The sequence below is a fragment of the Corvus cornix genome, chromosome 10 (assembly GCF_000738735.6).
Source record: "Corvus cornix cornix isolate S_Up_H32 chromosome 10, ASM73873v5, whole genome shotgun sequence".
Lineage (NCBI taxonomy): Eukaryota > Metazoa > Chordata > Aves > Passeriformes > Corvidae > Corvus > Corvus cornix.
In genome coordinates, this window is record NC_046340.1 from 12,883,498 (window position 1) to 12,900,092 (window position 16,595).

General features: G+C 58.2%; 2 protein-coding genes across 13 annotated transcripts in view; one reads left to right on the forward strand and one right to left on the reverse strand.

Annotated features, from left to right (window-relative positions):
* Positions 1-517: 517 nt before the first annotated feature.
* On the reverse strand, positions 518-9,655 carry LOC104684040 (creatine kinase U-type, mitochondrial). The gene is given in 10 exon segments (XM_039557746.1): positions 518-768; positions 970-1,095; positions 1,427-1,561; positions 1,709-1,832; positions 2,756-2,841; positions 3,332-3,553; positions 3,645-3,740; positions 4,072-4,270; positions 9,415-9,488; positions 9,490-9,655. Coding segments are annotated over 10 exon segments (1,254 nt in total). The 5' UTR covers positions 9,565-9,655; the 3' UTR covers positions 518-651.
* A 666-nt stretch (positions 9,656-10,321) lies between these two features.
* PPIP5K1 (diphosphoinositol pentakisphosphate kinase 1) overlaps positions 10,322-16,595 on the forward strand; it is a 44,917-nt gene continuing 38,643 nt past the window's right edge. For 3 of the 12 annotated variants that reach the window (XM_039557739.1, XM_039557740.1, XM_039557742.1), the window contains exons 1-3: positions 10,922-11,903; positions 15,709-15,883; positions 16,386-16,581. In XM_039557739.1, coding sequence (XP_039413673.1) covers positions 11,884-11,903; positions 15,709-15,883; positions 16,386-16,581 — 391 coding nt within the window. In that variant the 5' untranslated portion in view covers positions 10,922-11,883. Of the gene's footprint in view, positions 10,377-10,913; positions 11,904-11,941; positions 15,440-15,708; positions 15,884-16,385; positions 16,582-16,595 lie in introns of those variants that run through there. The other 9 variants (XM_039557735.1, XM_039557738.1, XM_039557736.1 and 6 more) reach the window with 8 other exon arrangements.

Sequence of the window (16,595 nt, forward strand, 5' to 3'; positions counted from 1 at the left end):
GCCAGGAGCTCTGAGGGAGGGTGTGGATTGCACAGGCAGTGCAATCTTGCTCTCTCCTGCAGCCTGTGCTCTGGGACCTGCTCCAGGACAGTGAGGATGCTCCTGCCTTCGAGATCTTGGTGCAGGCACTGCCCATCCTGGATAGGCTGGCTACAACCCATCCAGGATCCTGAGGAGCATGGGGCCCACTGGCTCCTGCTCTCCCACTGCCTGGGTGCTCAGACACATTTCCCACAGGAGCACCTTCAGATGCCAGAGACCTTCCAGGGTCTACTGCTCAGTGTGGGACCTGAAGCCATGCAGCACTTCCTGGCCCTGCTGCACCGCTCCTGGTACCAGCTGCATGGGGAGGTGGCCAGGGTGATTGGGATGGGGCAGGGGGTGCAGAGCCCATGTGTGGTGGTTGTGAAGCCTTGTGATTGGGGGGAAATCCGAGTGGTGCCTCTGCAGGGGGACAGGGTGCTGGGAGGTCAATGGGGTGGTGAGTTCTGGGGTAAGAAGAAGCCTGAGCCATGGCTACAGCAGCGCATGTTTATGGGGTCTGACCTGACGCATTGTGGGTAACAGGATGCAGCAACATGCTGGGCACAGAGATTGCACAAGCTACAGGGGGACCTGGGTCCCACAGCGCTGGCGCTGCCACAGTCCCACTCAGTGCCGGAACTGTGGCAGCGGCGAGGGGATGCGGATATCCTGCCCCTTCTCCAGCCGCCGCTCACAGTCGATCAGGTAGTTCACACCATCTATCACCAGCTGCACCAATTCCACCTACACCAGGAGCACAGATGTGGTGATTGAGGGACTGTCCTGGGAGCCACCCCAGTAAGGCATTTGGCCAGTCCCGCTGCATGCAGGGTAGGCACTGCCACTCCCAGAACCCACATGCTGGCCCCAGGCCCATGTGTCTGCATGGGCCTGTCATGCAGACACATTCCAGAACCTCCCTCCCCAGCTCTGTCTGGCACCCACCTCTGACTTCCCCAGACGGTCCAGGTTGGAGATGTCAAAGATGCTACCTTTGGCTGCAGTGTCCACGCCACCCGTCCCACGCTTCTGTAGCCGGAGGTTCTCTAGGATCTTAGGGAAGCGGCTGTCCTGGTGCCCAGAGAAAGTGTCAGTGCTCAGCAGGACCAGCAACAAGGGAGTCAGGGCTCTGCAGCTGGACGCTCCCTGGGGCAGCACCCTGCTGCTCACAGGATCCTGTCAGTGGGTCACCAACCCCACCCAGAGTCCTGCCCTAAGCAGAGCCAGGCTGATGCTTGGGACCCAGGCCTCTCCAGCCAGGAATGCAGGCAGGGCTGGACCTTATGCCTCCTGGGGGAACCTGAGCATGGTCCAGGGCTGGGTCCCATGCTGTCCTGCACCTTCGTGGCTGAGCTCCCCACAGTCCTTGCCTGGCTCCCCCCAAAACTAGCCATGGTAATACCTTGCTGAGCAGTGGCAGCTTGATGTGGACACCTGCTCGCAGCCCTGTGCCCAGGTTAGAGGGGCAGGTCAGGATGTAACCCAGCCGCTCATTCCACATGAACTCCCAGCCTCGCTCCTGGATTAGCCGCTCCACCTGAATTAGAGGCACAAGCAGTCGTTCGGCCCTGGCCATGGAGCACCCAGCCCTGGCTGTGTGCAGAGGGCCAGCACCACAGGAGCCCTGCCTGCCCCTCTCTGCCTGTTCATGGGGCTGGCACAGCAGAAGCTGTTGGACACTCACCTCCTTTAGGCCCCGGCAGAACCGCTCAAAAACACGCTTCATGTTGCCCCCCTTCTCCATGGAGATGACACGTGTGTGGTCCTCCTCATTGATCCAGATCAAGAAGGTCTTCTGGTGGTTGTGCCTAGGGACAGGGCAGTGTTTGGCTGTGCTGGCAGCTCGCAGAGACCCCGTGCCCTCTCAACTGTGCCCCTTGTGCCCCTGCCACCATGGTGCCAGTGCTGCCCTTGGTTCCAGTGTGCTGACTGCACCAGGGTGGGCAGCCAGGAGATGCTCTTGGAGATGGGCCAGTGCCCATCCACATGCATCACTGCTGGCAATGGGAGCTGTCTCCAGTGCCTTGGGCACAGGCGGGCGCCAGCGTGGTGGTGACCCAGCCTGGACTGGGGACAGCAGCATGGCTCTTGCACCATGCAGGCAGTGGGAAGGGGCTGTGAGGCATGGGGTGTGTGCTGGAGGGCTGGATTAGGTGCAGCTGGAGCTGGGGACCGTGTGTGCTCTGGAGGTGTTTTCCATATAAAGGCACAGTATCAGCGAGGGTGGCACGGGCGGACACGTGTGCCGGCTGTTGCTCTGGGGGAGTGTGGGATGTTGCATGGCTTTGCAAAGATGCTGGGGAGGAGCAGTAAGATGTGACCGTGGCAGGGTAGGTTTGGTGTCACACAGAGTGTGCAGAAGCCAGGAGTGCTGGGGATTGCCCAGGGAGCAGAAGGCAATTGCAGGTTTTTGGCAGCCTTAGAGTGCAAGGTGCTGCAGGATGGGGAGAGCAGGCAGGATTGACAGCTGGGACTGGCTCCACAGTCCCCTTTCCCAGTACCATGCTGTGGTTTGTGTAGGGAACAGTAGATTGCTGACATTGGTGCACAAGGAACTCCCAGATGAGGCCACAGAACCCATGGTGAGCACAGCCCAGGGACACTGGTGCCACGTGCCAGGGTCTGTGGTATGGCAAACATGGGAAATGTGGGTGGCAAGGGTGAGATGGATGGAGCAGTAGCATCATCCCCCATCTCTGCCCTGCTGCCTGGTGCCAGGGCAGATCCTCACCAGATCCCTCGGGCGTCAGGCCAGTCCCGAGCCATTCCTGCTGCTGTCAGGAGCGGGGACACCGGCTTGTCAAAGAGGAAGTGGTCCTGGAGGGAGATAGAGTTCATGGGCTGACCCGGGCTGCATGGCTGGAGCCAGGGCACCCTCACTGGTTCCAGTACTCCCTGTCTCACTGGTCCCACCTGCCATGCAGGAGATTCACCACAGCTCTCCCAGGCAGGAGCCCTTGCCTTCCTGGCCTGGGAGGCAGAAGGTTGCTGGTGCACAGCCCACCCTGTGCCAGGGGCTGGTGGGGCACGAGCTGAGTGCCACAAGCCCACCTTCCTCTGGGCATGGGCGGGGACATGGGGGCAAGAGTCAGGGGTGGCCATGAGCTGCTGGGGCTGACTTCAGAGAGCTCCTGGCTCATGAGGACTGAGCAGCACCGTGCTGTTGGGCTGCCTTGCTAGGCCAGGGGTCCTGGTTGCACAAGACAGCAAAAGGACGATACAACCTCCCAGAGAGGCAGTGCCAGGAAGGGGTCCTGCTCTGCATGCACCCAGGGGGGAGGGCTGGCCAGGAGCTGCACTGACTCACATCAATGAGCTGCTGTTGCTCCTTCTCAGTCATCTCACTGAGACGGTAGTACCGGCCCGCCAGGTCCCCAGTGAGCCCGCTCAATGCTTCCACAGTCACTTTCTCCACCTCTCGTCGCTCGGCGCGGGTACAGGCTGGCGGCAGGCTCAGGCCACGGATGCTGCGCCCAGTCCGGACCCGGGACGAGAGCACATAGCGCTCATCAAACTGGCCAAACTTTATCTGGAACAGACAGGATCCACAGGGGGTTTATGGGGTGGCTCTGGTGCTGGCAGGGCCCTACCCCAAAGGCCCCACTGCCCAGCTTCTGCACCTTTGTGGCATCCAGGTCTGTGGAGTGCTTCATGGTGCGGGGGTTGTATCCATTGTGCCGCTCCTGAATCACAGGGTCAAACAGGTCGGCAAACACCTGAAAGCAAGTGGGAGAATGTACAGCAGACCCAGTGCTTCATGAAGCCTGTGCCACAAGCCCGGCAGGGCCACACTGCCAGTGTTGGGGACAGTGTGTCCTGCAGTGCAACAGCAATCCACAGGGCAAGTGGAGCAGGAGGCTGCAGGACTCCAGGAAGAGCTTCTCCAAAGGAGCCCTGTGTCCTGCAGGAGCACATGGAGACTTTCCAGGGGCCTCTCCAGCTGCTCAGGGCAAGAGGAGGTGGGCAGTAATGCCCCAGGCTGCTGGTTGTACCATGGGTACTGGGACTCCTCTGGCTGCTGCAGACAAGGCTCTGGCTGCCACTCACCTCATAGGTCTCTTCATCACCAGCTACGATGCCCACAGTCTTGATGAAGGGGTGGCCAGGGTTGTCAACGCCAGTCTGAATGCACTGGTCCAAGGTCCAGCCATTTGGGGTTGCCTTGTCACAGAGCCTGGCGTAGATGCCTGGCGTCAGGTTGCTGGCCATGCAGTTGTTGTGCTTCCGCAGGTCGGGGTACTCAGCGCTGTGGGAGGGAGCACCAATGAGTCCTTTGGGGCCAGGGGACCCTAGCACTTGTACCTGTGCTCCACAGAGACTCTTGGTGCAGGTATGGGCAGGGGAACTCAGGGAGGGGTCAAATTCTCTGCTTATCCACAACAGCTGGGAGCAGGGAGGCAGTTACAGGTGTTGCAGGGCAAGGGCAGGGAGCAGCCCAAGCCAAGGGCTGGCACTGAACCAAGACAAGAGTCCACAAGCAAATCTGGACCAGTCCTTAGGGAGTGGCTCCTTATCAGACACACAGCAGGGCCCCAGTGCGGGAGAACCTGCCAGGCGAGCAGTGGGGCCATGTGAGCCCATTGCCACACTGAGCTGCCAGGACAGCTGGGCTGCAGAGGGGGGGTCCCACTCCCCTTATCCTCCCTGGGGCTGCCCTGATGCCAGCTCAAATGGAAGGGGGCTGCTCCCTGTCTGCTGATGCACTGGGTAGGGGAGGCAGGGCATGTAGTCGGGCTTGCTTGACCCCTGGACCCCCGTGCCTCTGCCCCCCGAATGCTGTGGGGCAGGAGATTGGCTGACCCTGATCTGCAGCCAGTGGGAACCACACAGTCCCAGTGCAGTTTATTGTATTAGGGGGATGCTTTCCTCTAATCAGCTTAGTGGGAGGCTGTCCCTTGACCTCATTCCCACTTTAGACAGGCTTTGTACTTGTTCTGTGCTTACCAGGAGATTGGCAGGGCAGGACCCTGCCAGCGCTTGCCTTGGCCAAATCTCTCTCGAGGGTGCCTCCACTCACCTTAGTGGGACAGGACTGGCCCTTGTCAGCCCAGGAGACCTGGCTGGTGGCTGGAGGGGGTCCTGCATCCCTGGGGACACCTGTCTCCCCTTCTGAGAAAGGCCTGCTTTGGGGGTGACATAGCTTGGGGGGGATCCATGTGGGAGAAAAAGTGCCTGGACTAGTGCAGGTCTGGCTGTTGGGAGCAGCAGTTGGACATCAGCACTAGCAGCAAGTCCTGGCGCCTGCCTGTGCTCAGTTCCTGCTCTTGGGCTGAGTGCTCACGCTGGGCATTGGTATGGCTGCCAGCACCAATCCTGTGCTGCAATGCAGAGCCCTGTGGCTGCCACTGCCTCCTCCCCTGTGTCTGCAGGCCAAGGAATGTGGCCCTTCGCCCACAGCTTGGCTACTGCTCATGGCTTCCTGTACTGTGCAGAAACAAAGGGAGGTAGGGCTGCCATTGCATCATGTGGGGAAACACTAGCAGCTCCTGCCCGGACCAGCACAAGGAGGCATTTGCTCCAGACAAGCACTTGTCCCAGGGCTGAGGGCTTCTCCCAACCCACACACAGACCTGTGCCCTGATGAGATGATCCAGCTAAGAGGCTGATGTGGCATGCATGGGACGCAGCCTGTCCTGGCCTCCCTCACTGCTTCTGCCCCTGTCATCTGCTGGCCACTCTCTCCCCAGGGTGACACACTTGTAAAAAGCATTTGCTGATCAGAATGGGACACTTGGATAGGTTGCTCCACTGCTCCACCATGGGTCATGCTGCTGGGCATGCCAGGACCACTTGCTGTGCTTTCTGCATGACAGAGGATGCCCTGGAGCAGTAGAGGTTCCTAAGGAAAGCCAGCTTATTCCCAGCAGGCAGGAGACTGCTATGGGTTGAAGCATGCTGTCTGCCACAGCTGTCTACACCTTTCCTGAGGTGTTCAGCATCCAAACCCTGAGACTCCAGGCTCTGCCTGCAGGTGCTGTGCCTGCTGCAGTCCTGACCACACTGGCTGGAATGCACCCTTCCCTGAACAGCCCCAGACCACAGCCAGCAAATCAGGGCAAATCTCTTCAGCGTTTCTAGAGCACCTGAACTCAGCTGGATGTTGCCAGGACCACCAGGGTAATGCCGGGGTGAAGGTCCTGAGCACCTGGCGCTGTGCTCACCGAGGTGCCACAGAGCCAGTGAGGGAGGCTGTGTCCAGGCTGGGACTGGAGGGCTCTGGCAATGGCACCACACTCCTGCCATGTGCTCAGAGTGTCCAGGGGTCTTCTGTCATAATGTCAAGATGATGCTGCACTTGGGCTACTTTGACCCCTTGGTTTTGGTCCCCAAGGCTGGTTTTAAAATTATGACCCTTTCAGCACCATATATTTTGTTCCCACAAACAAAATTTTTGTTTTGTGCCACAGCACTGACTGATATCTTAAAGGTCTTTTCCAGCCTCAATGATTCCATGATTCCACAGTTCTGTGGTATTGTGGGCTCCTGCCTGGCTGCAGAGGCTGGCAGAATGGATGTCTGCCAGGAGTGCAACTCAGCACTGCCGCCTACACTGTCCTGTGCTCACCTCAGCCTGCTGTCCTGCCCATGACCTCGGGGTGCAGCTGCCTGCAGCAGCTGCCCTCTCTGCCCTTGTGCAAGCAGGTGCCTCACCCCAGAGCAGACCTGCTCAGCAGCCAGGAGGGATTATTAGCCCGCCGTCTATTGACTAGGCAGCTTCTCTGGAAGTGACAGCCACCTGCACCTCCCCACAGCTCTTCACCTCTAATCTGGTAGCCTCCAGTGCCCTTCCTGGCACCACTGGCTTGTGGTGCCCAGGCAGTCCCAGCTGCACATGCCTCTGGAGAGGCATGGGGGTGTGTGGGGTGAGCAGCAGACCCTGTGTGGCAGCATGGAACTGGGAGCTGGCAGGTTGCTGCAGGCAGCCAAGCATGAGGCTTGCTTATGCAGGGAGGAGGGGACTTGGGCTTTGTCTGGAGATGCTTTGGCAGGGAGCCCCAATGTGGTGGCCCAAATGCAGTGCCATGCCTGTCGTAGAACCCACCTGGCAGAAGGCACATGGGGCCCATTTCTCCTTGAGGTGGGAATGCCTGTGTCCTCCCAGCATGGCCATTTATACTACAGTACTTCTGACAGGAGGCTGCATAGTGTTGCTCAGAACCCTCAGGGCTGCTGTCAATGTCTCTCATTTTTTAACTTAAAGACTAGAGGGGCAGAATCCTCAAGCAAGTCGGCTGCAGAGTGAGGGATTGCAGCTCACCCCTAGGGCTCTGTTTAGGTTCTTTTCAAGTGTCAGCACTGTCACAAAAACATTCCCATCTGAACAGAACCCCCCAGGAGGCTCATTTTACCACAGCCCCACCTTGATTTCATCCCCTCCTGATCTGATGTCTGTATCTCTGCAGTTGTTCAGAAAGCTGGAAAACATCCCACCTCTTGGGAGGTAAATAATCAATACCATCCGGCCTTTGTCATTCTATGAAATCACTCAGTTTCTGTCCCCAGCTTTCTGTAGTCCAACGCAGCTTGCCAGAGCGCCAATGCCAGCTCCTTGCCAGCCCTCCACATGCACAGGGCTCCCAGCCTGCAATGCAGCACCACAACACACTGCTCTGACTGTCGGCATTTGGTGCAGAGATGGCAGCAGCTGCCGGTGTTCGGAGCAGCAACGTGCTGCCTCCTTCCCACCCTGCTCCTCCCCTGTGCACAGTCTCTGCTGGCATTGGGATGCGCAGGAAAACTCAGTCCTCATTTTCCTGGCCCGCCTCTAGGCTGTGCTAAGCCAAGCAGCTGTTGCCAGCATAAGGACTGGCTGGTGGCCACCATGTCCCTCTCCCCTTCTGGCCCTGGCCCCATTCCTACTCTGCCTAGGCCTCGTGAGACACAGGCAGTTACTGCGTCCAGTCCTGTTTGGTGCCGTGCCCCTCTATGCTCCTCAGGGCTGGCAGCACAAACACTGGGCAGGACCAGCCTCCGTCTCCTCCAGCCCCACTTGCCATGGCAAGCGATGGTGAGCAGAACTATGGGAATGTGAGGCACCTGGCCCTCCCAGCCCGGCTGGGCTCCCAGGGACACCAAAGAGCAGTTTGGAGGGGAGTGACGTGTGAGCTTCTGGTCTAGATCTTGAACCTTAGCATTGTGCTGCAGCTGTGACACTTATCTGGCTTAAGGGATCAGGCACCGGGTGTGCAAATAGGGCCAGGGCTCTTTCAGAGCCAGCATTACCTCAAAAGCACTCCTAAGCCAGACTGTGGCCATGTATGCGTCCACTTGGCCCAGCTCAACTCTGTGCCTACCTCCCAGAAGTCCTGATTGCACATCTCATTGTTGTCCAAAATCTACCCATGGGGCTGCTTGCTCAGCACCCACGGGTCCCTCCAGTTCTCCCTTTAAAAACTGGCCCAGAGAGGGAAGAGCCAGGACCTGCCAGCAAAGCTTTTCTTTTCAATAGAGGAGTCCCTGTCCCAAAGGCAGGCGCGTGGGAAGGCTGGTACAGCCAGATGAGGTCGGGCCAGGGGCTGCTCTGACACCAGCTCCCACAGTCAGAGATCCTGGGTGTTCTGCCAGCAGGACAAAATGGACCCTTTGCTCCATCCTGTTCCTACCAGGACATTGGCAAAGTCTCCCTGGCTTCTGTTGGGCCGAGCCTGGGGTATGTCCCCACTGGCACAGGGGGTCCCAGCACTGCTGCCTCCCAGGCTGGCCCGTCTCCCAAACAACCCCCATCTCTGCCCTTCCTGGTCATCCCGGGAAGTCCCCCGGGACCCCAGTCCAACTGCTAAGCATTTGTCTCCTCCCGCTCTCGCATGCCCCCGGCTACAGCGGCTTGTCCTGGTACTCTGGGACCACCCGGGGCAGCTGGCAGCTCTGGGGCGCCCTGCCTGGACCGCAGCACCCAGAGTCAACCCCCGGACACGGGAATGTGCCCGGGGCGGCCCCCGCAGCCCTCACAGTCCCTGTCAGCGCGGGTCCCGTGAAGGGGGCCCGCGGCAACCCCGACGAACCCCGGAATGCCGGGACCCGCGCTCTCTGGTCCCCGCGGGACCGCGCCCGGGGCGCGGCTGTGCCGGTGTCCTTGTGCGCGGGGACGGCGGGGCCCACGCAGCCGGTGACCAGCAGCCCGAGGCCAACACGGCTGAGCCCCTGCGGCCGCCCCGTCCCCCTCGTCGCCCGGGGCCCCGGGGCCGACGGGGCTTGGTTCACGGGCCTCCCGGTCCTTCCCGCCATGGACGAGCAGCGTCCATCGCGCCGCCCCCATAAGCCGCTCCGGGACCCGCCGCCCAGGCTCGAGCCGGGGGCGGCCCCCGCGCCCTCCCCCGATGCCGGTGCCGCATGGATCGTTCCCCGCCCGCCGCCCCCCGCCCGTGCGCCCCCGCCGCCCGCGCACATTACCTGGGCGGGTATCGCCGACGCTGACGGTCGCCCGCGCTGACCGAGTCCCGGGCGAGTAGGAAGCCGGCGGCGAGAGAGCCCGGCGCCCACCATGGCCAGGAGGCCGGCGGAGCGGCGAGCGGAGAGAGCGCGGGCGAAGGTGCTGGCCATGGCGGAGCGGCGGAGCAAGCGCGCCGGGGCGGGCAGCGGACGTGAGGGGAATGGGAACGGGAATGGGAACGGGAACGGCGGCGGGGCGCGCGGGGGGCGGGGAGCCGGCGGGGCACGGGGGGGCCTGGCGGCACCGCCACCTGCTTGGCTGCCCCGCCCCGCCACGCCCCGCCCCACCGAGGCCGCCGCCGCTTTCAGCACCGCTCGCCGGACAGCGCCGGAGGGGCGGCTGTGCCGAGACGGGCCGGCTCCGCACCGGGACCCACGCCTCGGAGCCCCTCGCCGCGCCCCGGGGCGAGGGGGAGCGGCCGAGTCAAAGTTCGTCCACCTGAAGCCGGGAGCGGCGACCGCGGCTCCTCGACGGAATACGACCCCTGATGGGTCGCGGGGTCGGGGGCCGGTTCTCGGCGGTCACCAGCCCTCCTGCAGTGCTCCGTGCCCGCCACACCCGCAGACCCCCGCGGGACGGGAGCTGCTGGCGCACCGCTGGGCTGCTCCGGCACACGGGAAGCGGCCGCCCGGTAGAACCGCGCGCCCAGCCCGGTACGGCCGCTACGGCCGCGCGTCCCGCCCGGTGCAGCCGCGCGCTCGCCGTTGCAGCACGGACCCGGCGCGGGGCTCGCGCCCACGTGCGCGCGGCGCGCCCGGCCTTGCAGCAGGTCCCGCTGCCGCCGCCAGGGGCCGCCACGCTGTGCCCGCTCGCGTCCCGGCCGGCCCGCCTGCTCCGCGCCGATTGGCTGCCTGCGGCCGTCAGCAGGCGGTGATTGGCTGGCGGCAGCGCCCGCAGCGCAGGGTGCGCTCGGAGGCCGCAGGTGAGCGGAGGGAAATGGCGGCGCCTGGCGTGGCGCCCCCTGCTGCCGCCGGCGGGGGCAGGGGCGGCCTAGGGGCCGGGGACAGGGCCGGGGCCGGGTCGGGAAGCGAAGCGAAGCGAAAGGCGGGGAGGGGTACGGCGGTGGGTCGCGCCGCTGCTGGGCCCTGTCTGTCGGCGGCTGTCGGGGAGCGCCGGGTGGGCGGGAGCGGCGGAGCCACGGGGAGGCGCGGCCCGGTCCCCTGCCGCCCCCGCGGCCCGCCGCCGCCACTCGCCTGTGCCTGCCGGGCCCGGGGTCCGGCCCCCCACGGCGAGGGAGCTCCGCCCGACGCGGGCGCAGCGGCGGGCGCGGCTCCTCCAGGCCGCTCGGGCCGCCGCGCTCGGCCTGTACGTGCCGGCGTGGTGCTGGTGCCTGGCCGCTCTCGGAGCAGCGGCGGCTCGCCGTATCCGTGGCTGCTTGCGGTCGCGCCGCTCTCCCGACACGGTCCCGGTCCCCGCCCCGGCCCCTGCCCCCGCTCTCCGGGGCCGCTCTCTCCCCGAGCCTGGCGGGCTGGCGTTTGTGAAGCCCTCACGGTGTGCGCGGGGTAGAGCGGCAGCGGCCCCCCCTGCAATAAACCCTCAGTGACAGTGACCGTGTCGGGGGAATTCTGCTGCTGAGGAGTTTCACGCTTTACAGACTCAGGAAACGCATTAAATATTTAGTTATGAACAATGTAAGACACGGACGGGTCTCGCCGCTATGCGCGGTACAGCACTGCTCAGTGTGCGGGATAAACCAAGATTCTGCAGCAGATCTTTAGGAGGAGGTGAGCAGGAGCTGTGCAGTGCCCCGCAATACTCAGTGTTCCCCTCTGCTCCGCTCGCCGTGTTTGCAGCTGTTGTATCCCGCCTCACTGAAAGCGCTGCTTGAATAGACTGAACTTGACTTCAGCTTCTTGGCTGTGAACACCTTGAACGCCTGTGTTACCGGAACAGAGGGATTTCTCTGATACACCGTGTTAAAATAGTTTTAATTATTAACCCTAGAATAGGTGTTCTTCCTGTTCTGAAGCAATTGAGTGCCCATGATAAGAGTACAGCTTTCACCATTTTTAAGTATGGAATTAACCTTAATGCAAAAGCCCTTGTGACAGTAACTCTCTGTCTATCACTGGCATGCAAAGTTGCTTTGCTGCTCAGGGCCTAACCTTTCAGAGTTGGGTTTTTTGGACTGGTTGGTTGGTTGGTTGGTTGTAGGGATGTCAGTAGTTTCAGGTAGATCTACAAAACATTGCCAGCATTAGTGTTTTAAAATGCCAGCTACATGTATTCTTAGAAGTCATGATCCTACATGTACCTGACCTGGCTTGGCTAGGCTGTGAGTCTCTAAGCTGGATCATCCTTGCAGACTTTCTGGCTGCCGGGGTAACCCAAATTCCTGCCACCGGCAATATGATGAGCCACGTTCCTGTCCGTCAGCCTGGCACTACAGAGACTGCACCTGCATCTGCACCTTTTGTTTAAAAACCAAAATGAAACAAAACCCTGACAGGTAAACCCACTCTTTGGTTGGTTAATGCCCACTGAGCACAAACTTAGTACAAGACCTAATCATACCTTCTCTCTTAAATGTCTGGTACCTCAGAAGCAGGGCACAAAGAATCTCTTGACTTTGTGAGCACCCTTATCTGAACAGCACCTGAATGACCTGCTGGGGAACTGGAAAACAATTTACTGTCTCATTTCTTATCACTAATACAGGGCAATCTAGGGAGCTGAATCAGTCCAAGGACATCGGAGGCAAGGTTATGGCTCCATTTAGGGTTGTGTGTCAGCAGGTTTGGATTGCTGATTGGGTGATGATGGCAACCTTTGGTATGACTGTGCAGCAGATCACAGCTGCCCTTCTTGGAAGTGCAGCAGGGAAGTCTTTAGCTGCAGCGGCTGGCATGTGCTTCCTCCTGTGTCTGTGACAGGACTACCAAGCCTGAATATTCTGACTCAAAGCCAGAATCATCTTTACCTTTTGTGTGCATGTGCTGGAGCTGCATTAATGCTGTCTCCCTTGGATGACACAGTCAGCAGCATAAACTCAACACTGAATTTTCTTGCTGTGATTAGTGAGAGGTGAGGCCCATAGCACTCTCAGCAACTGGGAACTGAGCAAAATCTGTGGCTTCCATGAGCGGTTAGCTCATGTCAACAGGGACAGAACCATCGTCGTGCTGTGGTTGGTGTGAAAAAGTTCAAGCTGTGTTCCGTGCAGGAACCTGTAAGGGTTCCATAATGGCAATTGCCACCCTCCTGGCATATGAGCCCTGTGACAGTTCAGCACTAGAGCTGGCTCAGGTGTGGTGGGTAAACCTCCTGTCACTGTCCTTAGATACCAGAATAGAGCTCCACTTGCCTGTGTCCATTTAAGAGCAACAGTCTGAGTTTTTGATGCCTTAGTTATGCCTGTAGCTGAAAGTTTTGTTTCATTAAGAGCTTGTAGTTGCTTGGTGTAAGTCTACAGTAAGGAATCTGCTTTTAAGAAAAACTAGAAGAAGGTTCTGGTTAATGCTCTCCCCACACCTGAAATCATGAGGCTTTCCTTGCTGACATCAGAGCCAGAATCATCTTTACCTTTTGTGTGCATGTGCCGGAGCTGCATTAATGCTCTTGTCTCCCTTGGATGACACAGTCAGCAGCATAAACTCAACACTGAATTTATGCCTGATCTATCAGCGGCTGTCAGCTTCAGTGAGGCTCTGAGTTTTTACCTGATTTGAGTATGGTATCATGGCCTTGAGACAGAGCTATAGAGCAGGGAAGAGAATTTTTCTCTGGGATAGGAGCAGGAATGTAGAGAAGTTGGTGCTTTCTGAGTTCTTAGGGCAAAGGTTTTCCTGCTGCTTGATCTTTTTTTTACAGGAGGGAGGGGAGAGTAAGGGATTGGAGAAAATAACCCTCCTCCTCCTTTTGCATGGTTTGCTTCACTTCATTAAATCATCAGCCATCAAGCTGATAGTGTACCTGCTAAGGGCTCATTCTGCACTGGTGTGTGCTGAGGCAGAGGACACAGGCATGAAAATGGTTCCTGAGTATCTTGGGAATCCTACTCTTGTCCTCCTCTGGAGGTAGCAGGGCTATGTGGAGTGCACAGTGAATGCCTCTATAGCCTGGTCTGCCAACACTGTTCCTCCCACTAGCAGCGAGCACTGATGGCGAGTTACAGCTCTGACTGTTGCTGATCGAGACATTTCAGTGCCAGTTGTGTGCTGTGCTTTGAGGATTTTGTGGGAGCAGCAGCACTGGGCTTGGTGCATGGGAGTAAGATGGAGGAGATCATCCTTGGTGTGGTATGTAAGAAGTCCAGGCTTGCTGTGTCCCCTGTGTGGTTTCTGTTGGGTTGGTGTCCGCTCCCCCAGTAGATCCAGCGTGACAGCTGATGGGCTTGTGTACAACCAGTGCCGGGTACTGAGGCTGCGGGTCCTTGTCTGATGCACTTCTGCTCCAGCACTTTCTCTGAACACTTACCTGTTACATTTCCTGCCCTTTCTGGGACCGCGCTGCCTTTCTGCCTGGAGGCCTGCATTATTCTACTCTTATTTCCAAGGGGATTTCACAAGCAGCTGGATTGCTCTGTGTCTTTTGCATTTCCCACCCTGCTCAGATGAATTGAGGCAATCTTCTGTTGTTGTTCCCAGTGAGGGGGTTCTTGAGTGCCCTGATGTTGTGCTGGCAGCAGGCTGATGACTTTGGGGTGTGCCTCCTATTGCTGCTGGAGGACTGGGAACTGACAGCTGTATGTGGCAATGCAGTCTCGTGCTGCGTCCTCGCTGTAAGGGAAGGCATCACTAAAGACGAGGAAATTCAGTAACGCTTAATCTAGGGAATGCTGGAAATCATGTGAGAATGTGAGAAGCAACAGCAGAGAGTGTCTCATGTCCAGTTTTAGGAAGTATTTAATAACATGAGGTGTTCACAATGTCCTCTCCTCAACGTTGCCCTCACTTACACAAGAGGAATGCTTTTGGCCACTTTATAATTAGGAAAAGCACAGTGAAAGACACCTGCTTGACACTTGTGTGGGTGCGGCTTAGGTCAACGGTGAACAGCTGTGTCCTTGGCATGTACAGGTCAGTTGAATGGTGTGTTCAGACTCTGTCCCTTCTGGGGCAGGCAGTGGTGCTCTTGTAGGTGACAGTGGAGGACATGCTCCTTTCCTGGAATTTTTAACTCACAGCATATATTCAGCAGCTGGTCAAAGGAAGTGATTGTTCCACTCTACTCTGCACTGGTGCAGCCTCACCTTGAGTTCTGGGGCAGTTTTGGTTACTGCAATATAAAAAACACATTAAGCATTAGAGAGCTTCCAAAGGAGGGCCACGAGGATGGGAAAGGGTCTGGAGGGGCCTTATGAGGAGTGGCTGAGGGCACTCAGCCTGGAGGAGACTGAGGGGAGACCTCATTGCAGTCTTCAACATCCTCCCGAGAGGCAGCCAAGGAGCAGCTCCGATCTCTGCTCTTTGTGACTGGTGGCAGGACCTGAGGAAACAGCTGGTGCTGAGTTGGGGGAGGTTTAAGTTGGGTATCAGGAAAAGGGATTTTTCCCCAGAGGATGGTTGGGCGCTGGAACAGGCTCCCCAGGGAAGTGGTCACAGCACTAAGCCTATCTAAGTTCAAAAAGCCTATGGACAATGCTCTCAGGCACATGGTGGGATTCTTGGGATGTCTGTACAGGGCCAGGAGCTGGACTCAATCTTGATGGATCCCTTCTGTGTTTCTATGCCAGCTTGCAAACCCAGACACTCTGAGCTGCAACCCAAACTGTTGCTGATGCTCCCTGTGTTCTCTTTTCCTGCCAGAGTTTTCACTTGTTTTCCCTCCTCCCTGCAAACTCCTGCACCCCTCAAACTGTTCTCTCTGTTGCTGTAGGTCTTCTTGAGCTGAAAGGATGAAAATTGGCAATTGGAAAGTCACTGTCACTGACCTGAGCTTTATCCTGACTTCTGGAGTCCCAGTTGATGTTGTTGGGCATATGAGTCTGCAAGAGTGTCCCCTGTGCCTGTCCATGATTTAGGCAGCAGCTGGACATGCATCACTGTAAGGGTTACACTATTTCGGTGCTGGTGATGACACTGTCCCAGTGCAAGGGGGTTAATTGGAAAATGGAGCTGCTTATCTAAAATGCTCCAGAATTCCAGATCCCCTCCCACCCTGAGAGTGTCTTCCTATTTCCTCCTTTTGTGCTGGGCAGCACCATCCCTCATGCCAGATCAGTCCCTGCCCTCCCCACCATCACTTGCTTCCATCACGCAGCTGGCCCTGGGGATCGCCCTGCATCTGACCCCTTTTGCACACTGTAATTCCAGAGCGGGATGGTTGGCCACCGAAGCTGCAATGTCGTCCCCGACGACCTCCAGTGAGGGAGAGAACTCCACTCCCAGGTTTGTTGTCGGTTCCAGAGATGATGAGACAGAGTTTCTGGGATCAAACATGAAGACAGACGAAACCGATTTCTTTGAAGATGATGAAGAGGAGGAGTCGGTAAGGAGGTCCCAGCATTCTGGGCTGGAGCACCTGTGCAGAATCCCTGTGTCTCAGCCAGGTTTTGCATGGTTACTGCTGAGGCTGCAGGTAGTTGGGACTGCAGGGGACACAGCACCTGGCTGTGTGGCACAGCTGTGGGACACAGCAGTGGCATTTATGATAGGAAACATTACGTCATGCTGCTGTGCTCACTGCTTCAGGAAATCCAGCGTTTTTGCTTGCAGACCTGATTTGGGAAAACTAGTGGATTTCTTTGTTCTAGAAACTTAACCTGACACTCCTGTAAACCTTTCTGTTTCACCAGGGAGATTTTTGAGGAAAACTCTGGCACCTGTGAAAAGGGCAAAGGTGTCTCTGCAGAAAGAAAACATTAATTTTTTTCTGTAACCTCCAGAAACAGTATGCAGAAAAAATGATCTCCAGCTCCTGGCTGCTTTTGGCCCCTATTCAGTGTTATATGAAATGCTACTAAAGTGATCTCTGTCTTCCCCTCTGTCAGCCACCAGAACGGCAGATCGTGGTGGGAATCTGTGCCATGACCAAAAAGTCCAAGTCAAAGCCCATGACACAGATTCTGGAACGTCTGTGCAAGTTCGAGTACATCACAGTGGTGATCATGGGGGAAGATGTTATTCTGAATGAACCGGTGGAGAACTGGCCCTCTTGTGACTGCCTGATATCCTTCCACTCCAAAGGTAACGCATCTGTA